Source organism: Pleuronectes platessa, chromosome 16 (genome assembly GCF_947347685.1).
Source record: "Pleuronectes platessa chromosome 16, fPlePla1.1, whole genome shotgun sequence".
NCBI classification, from domain to species: Eukaryota; Metazoa; Chordata; class Actinopteri; order Pleuronectiformes; family Pleuronectidae; genus Pleuronectes; species Pleuronectes platessa.
The window spans coordinates 13,651,055-13,662,064 of record NC_070641.1 but is presented as its reverse complement, the minus strand read 5'-3'; the positions used below and the strand labels follow the sequence as shown (position 1 = coordinate 13,662,064).

At 44.1% G+C, this 11,010-nt stretch overlaps 2 protein-coding genes across 2 annotated transcripts; one reads left to right on the top strand and one right to left on the bottom strand.

Moving 5' to 3' along the window:
* Nucleotides 1-385: 385 nt before the first annotated feature.
* Nucleotides 386-2,265, bottom strand: LOC128458990 (coiled-coil-helix-coiled-coil-helix domain-containing protein 5). The gene is made up of 4 exons (XM_053444070.1): nucleotides 2,109-2,265; nucleotides 1,766-1,906; nucleotides 1,516-1,667; nucleotides 386-744 (listed from the first exon to the last, which is right to left on the bottom strand). Coding segments are annotated over exons 1-4 (324 nt in total). The 5' UTR covers nucleotides 2,111-2,265; the 3' UTR covers nucleotides 386-715.
* Nucleotides 2,266-2,377: 112 nt separating this feature from the next.
* Nucleotides 2,378-10,697, top strand: atp13a1 (ATPase 13A1). The gene is made up of 25 exons (XM_053444069.1): nucleotides 2,378-3,045; nucleotides 3,758-3,847; nucleotides 4,298-4,561; nucleotides 4,673-4,828; nucleotides 4,916-4,985; nucleotides 5,081-5,187; nucleotides 5,317-5,446; nucleotides 5,518-5,573; nucleotides 5,692-5,818; nucleotides 5,955-6,092; nucleotides 6,249-6,369; nucleotides 6,503-6,660; nucleotides 6,839-7,014; nucleotides 7,103-7,213; nucleotides 7,306-7,431; nucleotides 7,511-7,619; nucleotides 7,778-7,971; nucleotides 8,319-8,415; nucleotides 8,502-8,686; nucleotides 8,887-9,001; nucleotides 9,094-9,290; nucleotides 9,409-9,551; nucleotides 9,679-9,790; nucleotides 9,879-10,022; nucleotides 10,120-10,697. Exons 1-25 carry the CDS (start codon nucleotides 2,719-2,721, stop codon nucleotides 10,228-10,230), a joined length of 3,564 nt encoding a protein of 1,187 aa, XP_053300044.1. The 5' UTR covers nucleotides 2,378-2,718; the 3' UTR covers nucleotides 10,231-10,697.
* Nucleotides 10,698-11,010: the final 313 nt, after the last annotated feature.

Below are 11,010 nucleotides of genomic sequence, written 5' to 3'. Positions count from 1 at the left end.
TGGAGGCGGGCCGATCGCTTGCTCGTCTGATATGAACCAAGGTAATTCATTACGCTTGAGAAGAGCGAACGCCACCTCCCTCCTCTACCCCCTTCAGCGCTTTAATAATTAAACCCGAAAAGGTCTGTTCTGCTCAGTGGTCACAGGGCTCTTAACTCAACATCCTCCCTCTGTCTCTCTCAGTAGTCCTGCTGATTAGAGCTGGACGGCCTCCTCCTCCTTTCTCTTTCTTCCCAGACTCCCTGTTTCTCAGTCATTGAGTAGCCGGGAGACTTGGTGTGGGAGTGATACATTCCTGTTTAATATTTGACTTTGACTCAGACCTGGGGAGGGTGAGAAGGACAGACACAAGCAACAGGAGACAATGGAGGATGACCACACCAGATGAGTAATAGAAGTCGGATTTTTAATGAAATAGGTCAATAAATCCGGTACAAACCAGACGTCCTCACTTACACTCAAGTACAAATGTTATTTTGACATCAACATGATAAAGGGACACAGTAATTAAAATGTCTATATATATATATATATATATATATAGGTCACAGTGCTTTTTCACAATCCTCTATTTGCTATTGTTGAGCACAAATGCACACAGAGGAAAACGGATGTCCAAACCGTCACTGCACATACAGTAACTGAGCATGTGGACGTGTGAAGCTACACCATCACAGGTGTGATCGGAAGGTGGACGGATGCTGGCGTCTCACTGCTACGATGGCTGAGCTGGAGGATTCGCATCTGGAGAGGAAAATGTATTTATTGTTAGCTATTCAAGAAATATCACCAAAACATGACACAGTATTCAAATCAAATATGTGTTCTTGCATCTAAATTCTAAAAAAGGTCAAGGACACCACTACATGTGTGACATATAACATTGTTAAGTGTTCCAATGTTTTTGTCAGCATTTTGGTTTGTTTGTCTATTAGTGAGTGGAAATACGCAAAACTATTGGAAGGACTTCCATGAAATTTGGTAGAAGGATTGGTATGGGTCCGGAAAGAACCCCTTAAATTACGGTGCACATCCACATCTGTGTGCTGATCCAGGAATTTCTTTTTCAATTTCTTTAACGTTAAGAGATCAAAATAAATCGGGCATGTTTAGAGGACTCATATTTACGAGGACATCAAAAATCTGGGTTTAGTCACCAGGAAACCTTTGGTGCAGATCCGGATCAGGGGGCACATCCAGGATTTTCTTTAAAATCGTGAGGTAGGACGTTTTTCCACATTTTCCTTGGTTTCTCAGAGAATAATTCATGGCCCGTGATGAAATCAAGAAAAATCAGGCATATTTAAGGGGCAGATATTTAAAAGTGTGTAAAATTTGGTTCGTAGCCAAATATAAAACTGGGATCGACAGAACTTAAATTTGGTTTCATAAGAGGGATGTTGGGCCTTGGTGGAGGTCTGCACACTACTAAGTGCCGTTCTCATTTTATTATGTTAATCAACTGTTCCTATGTGACCTTGAGTGATGCATGACCAATCCTAGCAGGGTCCTTACCCACTCCACTGATATCCACCGTCTCCGCACAGCCCAGAAAGCGAGCCACGTGCGCTGAGCAGGAGGTAGGTTGGTTCTGGTTTTCTTTCAGGCAGCGCTCGAACTCCACAAACTGCTGGGAACAGTCTTGTCTGATCTTCTGGATCACCGGGCTATCAAAACAAAAACACAGGGGGTTTGTTTTCAATGTGCTCTGATGGTTGTTTGAATGATGAAACAGTCAAATAAGGTGGGATTGCTGGGGCCTTACTGTGATGATGTGCACTGTGCAACCTTCATCTTCAGCTCATGACAGCTGTGGTGCCATGTTGATGGGTTGGAGGCCACACATGACCCATATTCCTCCATTTCTTTGTGGCAGTACTTTGCCGTGATATCCATAGCAGCCTGCCTGAGAGTTTACAGACGAATATAAATCAGTAAGTGGTCATGCAGCCATAGATCACTGACCTGATAAACCTGCTGTAACAAGTATTCATGTGGAGGATGAAGCCTGATTCACAAAGTCGTATAATTAACCGACGGCTTCTACATGTATAGATATATAGATAGTGGGACATGACACATGCATTAATATGGAGGAAGATTCTTACATGTTGATCTTGGCTCAAACGAGGAGTCTGATCAGTGAAGGTTACAGCGCAACATTCAGTCAATGGTCACAGGAACAGTTTGAGCATGTGGAGCCATGGCTGTGCGGTAACTACACCGTACACACCCATCACGATCTGATTGGACAGAAATACAACATCGTGACACGGTTCCTTTATGTGATTGGTTCCCATTTGTGTCAAGCTCGCGGTCTGGCCACTCCCTGACCATGACGTAGAATTCATTAAAGGTGTATCCGCTTAATGCGAAATCAAAGAATTCAACAACAAACGACGACATCTTGTCAGAGTTGTCTCGTTATTCATTAGTTGACCAATTTTTTTTCAAAAAGACGCAATTTAACGCTGGTTGGAAGAAAATAATTGCTTTTTCCGGTCTTTAGTCATTACGTGACGTTGCGTGATTACGTATGCGGAAGCCACTGTAGGACAGCGAGCGATTGAGGAAAACTGGCGCCGGAGGCTGGACCGAGCATCGCTACGTGTAAATATTGTATTTTACCGGCTACGGCACGACGGGGCGGCGGCGGAGGAGAGAGGGGCCCGGAGGAGAGAGCAATTCAACGTGACCGACGCCGAGAAAGAGGCGAGTATGGCCGCAGACGGGATCCGGGGACCGGGTGATCTGCAAATGGCCCCTTCTGTGAACCAGCAGCAGCATGACAGCGGCACCGGCGACGAGCTGGTGAGCTCGGTGACTCTGTACCGGCGGAGGCCCCGGCTTCTGCACGGCACTGTCCTCCCGTTCCTGGCCGTACTCTACCCGGGCTGGCTCTACGTGTGGATGGGGGTGTACGGGGCTTCAGACTATCCGGAGGCAGGCCTCCTAGCGCTGGCAGCCATTGGGATCGCGCACGTCCTAACTGCTCTCTCCGGTTATTGGTCCGTGCACGCGCACTGTTTGCTCACTTGCTCCAAGGTAAACATCAGCAGTAACAGAAATACGATTTAGACATCATTTTATTTTCCCTATCTCCTCTGCATAGAGATCAAAAGTCAGGGACAGCATGAGTGACGTGAAATCAATGACTTGCTCAGAGGCACTACAGTAGGGTAGGTGTTGGGCTTGAACCATGGATAGTGGGCTTTATAGGCACTGATTTCCAATACACCAATGATCAATCTTTCATTTTACCTTTCACTTCTCTTGGACCTGCTGATACCGTCCAATGTTTTTGTGATGGTGCCGAGACTCTAACTGTGTGACTGTGACACTTCCTCCAAGTTTCATTTTCAGCTTCCATTTCATCACAACCTTGGAGTTGCACTGCCAGTGTATGAGGGGAAATTATGTTTTATGACACAACATTATGGATATTAATAGAATATGGTTAGAGCAATATATTATGGTTAATGTGTTTTTTTTGCAATGAGTAGTTTAATATGATATAACGAGTTATATCATAATAAAGTTCTTCACTGCAAGAAACTTGAATTGCACGCAGTAGAGCGCATATCTCCACCAAGGCCCAACAATACCTTTTTTAATTCAATCAAGCTCCAAATATCATGGTGATCAAGCAGCTATATGTCGGGGCGTTTCTCATTTGAGAGGGACAAAGCGGCAGAGGCACATGACTGTACCAAAAATACCTTAACACTGTGTCTGAATTTGTCACCTGTTCACACAGGAACCAGACCCAAACAAGGCTACGCTGGCAAAGGTCATACCCTGCCCCAACAACGGCTCTGCTGAGCTTGTGGCACTACAGAGGGACCAGGTTAGTTCATATAGTTTCTGTCAGGATGCTCCAAGTTCTTGTAATTTGGAACATGTCCGAGATGTCACATTCTATGTCTGTCAAATTCTGATAAGTCTCCCGATCTTAGCAGTTCTTAGCAATAAATTTTCGCTTTGTCACTCCTCTCAAAAGATTGGTTTGAAATGGCTTCAATATTTGAAAATGATCAAACTCATTATTTTCTGTTAACATTTGTGATTATATCTGTCCAAAGAGGATATTCTATTGATGCATTCCTCTAAAATTACTTATATTTGTCACCTAGTGAGTGAAGATGGTTAGTTTCAGTTAATTACTGTGTAATAATGTGATTCTTCCAAAGTATAAAGGATAAAATAGACTGTTTTTCCAATCTGTGAATATACAAACATATCTTTCTTGAATTTATTATGCAATAATTTGTTTTGTATTTGTTGTGCCAACCAACAGGATGAGAACGGGGAAGGGACCCTATCTTTTGAGTTTCAAAAGATCCGCTACATGTTTGACCACCAAGAGAAGAAATGTTTCCTTCCAATAGCGTATCCCATCTGCCAGCCAATGGGCCACTTTCAGTCCTGCCGTGGTTACCAGGAGGAGACTGAACTCAGAGCTGCGGAAAAGCGCTACAGCACCAATCGTGCTGAGATGGTAGTACCAGACTTCCTGGAGCTCTTCAGAGAGAGGGCCACAGCTCCCTTCTTTGTTTTCCAGGTATGTGTGAAAGTTTCAGTATACAATAATGTAACTTTATTGGTAATAATTGTAAACCTGGTAACAGTGTCTGTATTCATGTAACGTTATCTATCCTCTGACTTCCATCAGGTGTTTTGTGTGGGGCTGTGGTGTCTGGACGAGTACTGGTATTACAGCGTTTTCACACTGTTCATGCTGGTGGCGTTCGAAGCCTCCCTTGTCCAGCAGCAAATGAGGAATATGTCTGAGATCCGCCGCATGGGAAACAAGCCCTACATGATCCAGGTAGGCTTGATCCAATTTTAAGTTATAAACAAACAGGTTATCTTGCTAAACTCTCCAGTCAAAATGTCTTCTTATTTTTTGTACCAGGTATATCGCAACAGGAAGTGGAGACCTATTTCAAGTGATGAGCTTGTCCCCGGTGACATTGTCTCAATAGGTACGTTTTCTGTCAGTGTTTTTAATCTCTTCATATGCATCAGATTAACACTGTTAGTGTGTGTTTCATATATATATATACTCTCCCCTGCATAGGACGATCGCCCCAGGACAACTTGGTACCTTGTGATGTGCTGCTGCTCAGGGGTCGCTGCATTGTGGATGAGGCCATGCTGACTGGAGAGTCCGTGCCCCAGATGAAGGTTGGTAGCATCTTTATAAATGCATGATAACACTATCCAGAGCTGAGGGTATGGACTTTGATGGAGTGTTGGCTAAATTACGATTTTTGTGGGGCATCTCAATAACTGCTGATAATGTGGGGTGTGCAGGAGCCAGTAGAGGACTTGGACCCAGAGCGAGTCCTGGACCTTCAGACAGACTCTCGACTCCACATCATCTCCGGTGGGACCAAAGTGGTCCAACATAGCCCTCCTTTAAAGGCTAGTGCTGGACTCAAACGTAAGTGCTAATTACTGTTGCCTAACCATCAAAACAAGGTGCAGACTCTTAAACCATTTCTTTATTTGCAGCTGTAGACAATGGCTGTGTGGCCTATGTATTGAGAACCGGGTTCTACACCTCTCAGGTAAGAAAGCTGCTTAGTTCATCAATACTACTACATTCCCCTTTTTTCTTTTCCTGCATTTTAATTCCAGTTAAAAAGAACATGATTGTGCTGACTGTATGTACAAACCGTCTTCCAGGGTAAACTATTACGAACCATCCTCTTTGGTGTGAAGAGAGTGACTGCAAACAACATGGAGACCTTCATCTTCATCCTCTTCCTTCTTGTGTTTGCCATTGCTGCAGCTGGCTATGTGTGGGTTGAAGGTGAGGTGCATGGAATCAACTCAAGATTCAAATTACCCACAGATATTATCATAGATAAAGTGATAGCTGATAGGTGGAGGCGAGTGCTTAAGCAATGCCCAAATACTATCTTTACTTTTTGTATTGTCACCCCCAGGGACCAAAGATCTCAGCAGGAATCGCTACAAGCTGTTTCTGGAGTGCACGCTTATCCTCACCTCAGTTGTTCCACCAGAACTCCCCATAGAGCTCTCCCTGGCAGTTAACACATCTCTTATCGCTCTGGCTAAACTTTGTAAGCCTGTTTCTGCTCCTCTCCTGTGTGTGTGTGTGTGGGGGTGTGGGGGTGTTTACAATATATACAAAGAGACTTGGACAAAGCAGCATATAATGAAAAGCTTGTAAAATCCGTGGTTCATTCTCATTTTCCTTTTCTTCCTGTCCTGCCTAGATGTATTCTGTACAGAGCCATTCAGGATACCATTTGCAGGGAAAGTGGAGGTTTGCTGTTTTGACAAAACAGGAACACTGACCAGTGACAGTCTGGTGGTACGTGGAGTAGCAGGCCTTAGGTAAACTCAGCCAGCTATTTAACACCATAATTCATAAAGTACAAACACAACGCATACTCTGCTACGGTTTAAGTTAATTATCAGACTACCGTGTCTAGAGGATATTTGAGTGATGTTTGTGTTTATGACACAGGGAAGGAAATGAGGTGATGCCTGTATCTGAGATCCCAGTTGAGACTCATCGGGTGGTGGCCACCTGTCACTCCCTGGTCACTCTGGATGATGGACAGCTGGTCGGAGATCCACTAGAGAAGGCCATGCTGACCGCTGCTGACTGGATCCTCACTAAAGGTACATGGATAAGACCTCCACATGTCTGCCTAGTGCCCAGTGCAGGACACTGGCAGGTGTGAACAAGTGTGGGTTACATATAATTGTGTGGCCCTCTCATGATACATTCGGGTACCTTTTGCTCCCAGTGGCATCATGCTTAAATGTGTTTCTTGTTGACCCTTGTCTCTTTGACCAGATGAAAAGGTGTTCCCACGAGGCATCAAAACCCAGGGACTTAAGATCCACCAGCGCTTCCACTTTGCCAGCGCTCTGAAGAGGATGTCGGTTCTGGCCTCCTATGAGAAAATGGGCTCCTCTGAACTCTCTTACATCTCAGCTGTCAAAGGAGCTCCAGAGACACTCAGACAAATGGTATTTACACTATCCTCATTACATGCTCTTCTGTTTTCTACCCTATTCAACATTATCTACTGGTGTTCTAATGTGGCTGTGTTTGCAGTTTACAGTCTGTCCGGAGAGTTATGACAAAGTCCACAGGGAAATGTCCCAGGAAGGGGCCAGAGTGCTGGCCCTGGGTTATAAAGAGATAGGACACCTCAGTCATCAGCAGGTTCTTGTTTAACTTTTCTCATAACTATCAGATATTGTTTGATGTCTTTGAGTAGGTTCTGAACTGAGCTTGATATTTCTTGGTTCTTGTAGGTCCGGGAGATGAGTCGCGAAGCACTGGAGTGTGACCTGCAGTTTGTTGGGTTCATGGTTGTGTCCTGCCCGCTCAAGAGCGACAGCAAGGCAGTCATCAGAGAGATCCAGGAAGCATCTCATCATGTAAACAAGCTGACAACACAACATTGTTCACCGGTACACAAACAGCATGGTTTTAAGATCCATCTCCCTCTGCTTTCAGGTTGTGATGATCACAGGCGACAACCCTCTAACGGCATGCCACGTAGCGAGAGAGCTTCACTTCATTGAGAAAGAACACACTCTTATATTGCAGCCAAGCGTCGATCAGAGTAAGACTAGTCCTCATAGAATGTATATGTATTGCTCAAGTAAGCCTGTCAAGAACAGAAATAAATGTTGTAGCTAATACACACCGAGATTATTGTCGTAATCCATTTTCAGAAGGTATTTCTAAAGAAGTCCATCTGATGTTATTTTTATTTTTCAGGTGAATGGCAGTGGGAATCCATTGATGGCAGCGTGCGTGTACCAGTGCCCCCTACCTCCGTTTCCTCATTCGTGCAACAGTATGACTTGTGTGTAACAGGCGAGGGGCTAGCCAGACTAAGCTCTGACACTCCGCTACTCAACGCCCTCTTGCCTCACATACAAGTGTTTGCTCGTGTCAGTCCAAAACAGAAAGTGAGTCCCAGAACAGCAGCTGTATATCCTTCAAAACTAGTAGTAGTAGTTGTGTAATTTTTTCTTTTCATGCCGACTCTACAGATGTTGTATTTCTGGGTCAACACAACATTAATCTATGTTGAAGTTTGTAAACCAAAGCTGTAATTGAGTTGACTAAACATCTCCTAACCCCTAACCCTATTTCAAACATCAATAGCTGATGTTAGAGGTTTGGCGATTTTGGTCGTTGAGAAGCATTATGGCATATCTGGAGAATAATTTTTCTGATTTAAAAAAATTTAGCGATGTAATTGTCTCGAAGGGTGAACTTTAAGGATGTTTCTGGTTTGTCTGTTGTGTTACAGGAATTTGTGATCACCAGTCTTAAGGGGCTGGGTTATATAACACTGATGTGCGGTGATGGAACAAATGATGTCGGCGCTCTCAAACACGCCCACATAGGTACGGTTCATCGACTGCCGGGACTCCCAGCCTTTGTGCAAATGTATGACACAGTAAGCAGTGACGATCCCTTTGTTTTTCTTCAGGTGTCGCTCTGTTAGCCAACGCCCCAGAGCGCATGCCCGAAAAAAAGAAACGGGGGAGAGAGAAGGAGGCACCCATAGTAGAACCCAGACCTCTACCACCCGTCAGCTCAGTAGGCAAACTCAGCTCCAGGGCAGCCAGGCAGCGGGTAATGGCTCAGAGAGAAGAGCAGCTTGCTGCACAAAAGGTGTGTGTCATCAGAAAGGAACTCCAACCTGATTCTTGGAATAGTTTATGAGTAACTTCCTCTTTTTATTCTCCTCTCCACTAACTTTACCAAGATTGAGGAAATTGTGTATTTATAGCTCAAAACAGAGAATAAATGTGCATTCTATTGACTAATAGAGTTGAAGTGTACTGGTCTAAAGGTCATTTATTATTTAACAGGAGAGGATAAGTCAAGTCTTACGGGAACTTGAAGAGGATCAGGTACAAGTAGTGAAGCTGGGTGATGCCTCCATCGCAGCCCCATTCACCTCCAAGCTCTCATCCATACAGTGCAGTAAGTGAGGCCTGAGCTTTCAGCTTTCTGCACTTGATTAAAAAATTAGGTCACTCCACATTTGAACCTTGTCACTTTGTCTTTGTCCACAGTCTGCCATGTCATAAAGCAGGGTCGTTGCACCCTGGTGACAACACTCCAGATGTTTAAAATCCTTGCTCTCAATGCCCTGGTGCTGGCCTACAGCCAGTCCGTACTCTACCTCGAGGGGGTCAAGTTCAGTGACTTTCAAGCGACCCTGCAGGGCCTGCTGCTGGCCGGATGCTTCCTCTTCATCTCGAGATCAAAGGTGCGACTTTGTTAAAGAGTGATTGTCTGTACCTGGTTGATTGTTTTCCAAGAAAGATCATTATGTCTTACATGACAAATGTCTTCTGTTTTTCATATCTTTTCTCCTGTGTACACAGCCACTGAAAACATTGTCTCGAGAGCGGCCCTTACCAAACATCTTCAATCTTTATACGGTGTTGACTGTGCTGCTGCAGTTTGCTGTTCACTTCTGTAGTCTGGTGTACCTTTACAAAGAGGCACAGAGCAGAAGTCCGCCCAGGTAACTCACTAAGACAGAAAGAGAGAGAATGGGAGAGTCAATGGAAATTCTGCTTTGACAGTTAAATATTTCCAACGTAACATTAATACATTATAATAACTATTCTCTTTTCAATTTTCTCTTGCAGAGCGGAGCAGTTTGCAGATCTATACAAAGAATTTGAACCTAGTCTAATCAACAGCACCGTGTATATAATGTCAATGGCCATGCAGATGGCCACCTTTGCCATTAACTACAAGGTACCTTTCCTTACTCCCATTAGTATTTGTTATCTCTGCATTCATTATGGTATAATAGATTCACAGCATTTCTTGTTTGGTTTGACAGGGTCACCCCTTCATGGAGTCTCTCACCGAGAATCGACCACTTCTATGGAGCATCGCTCTGTCAGGATTAGCAATTGTGGGACTTCTCTCTGGTTCCTCGCCAGAATTCAATGAACAATTTTCTCTAGTAGATATTCCAACTGACGTAAGCTGACATTATCTCGCCGTTGTTTTGCCTCTCATACACTTGTAGTCATTAATAACTCCACGATGTAATCTGCCTCCTCTTTACTTCCTTGCAGTTCAAAATGATCATTGCCCAGGTTCTGGTGGTGGACTTTGTTGCCGCCCTGCTGGTGGACCGTGTCCTGGAGTTCCTGCTGGGCAAAGGAACTCTCAGGCTGCCTTCTTGAACTTGTGCCAACAGCAACTGCTGCCCTTACCAACCAAACTGTAAAGGGAGAGAAAACTTTGGATGAAGAAAACAAGTGAAGCTGTTGTGACAAAACAGCCGAGACAGACATGGCGAGCAGTAGTGTACACTCCACTCCTTCCCTCGTCCTACTCCACCTTTCCTCAACCATCTGTGTTTCTGTATTGTCTCTCTTTAGACTCCCTATCTGATTTCTTTATAACTCTTTATCTTTTTCTACAATTCTTTATCCCTCTCTTCATCTGTCCCTCCCCACTGCTACAAGGACATGAAGACGGCAGTATTGAGTGGAGTGCGAGACTGTGTGCCAGCCAGAGTGAAAACACGGGCACACAAATGGGCATTCTCTAAGAGAATTGCAGAAGTGTTTTTGATTCCTCTCATTGATTTTGTAAAAAGTGAAAAACATCTCTAACAGACTTATAAAGACTTACAGATAAAAAATGATGACGTCTGTCAAGTGTTATATCAAATACAACTACTGGTGTGTCTGCACATTTAAAGGATGAGGACGTCCAGCTGGTTAATGAACTATTCTGGTCCCAGAACTGGGTAAGTAAGTAATGAGAGTATATGAAGACAGTGAACCTGTCCCCCAGTAAAACTTGACACGGGATACCTACCAAAACAAAACGTGTCAGTCCATTAAGCATCAATTGACAGCAGAAAAGACTTGAAGTGTGTCATATTTATGTTAAATATAAAACTGGTTCTAACTACCAAAAAAAACGGAGATCGCAGGAGATCAAAAACCGTTCTT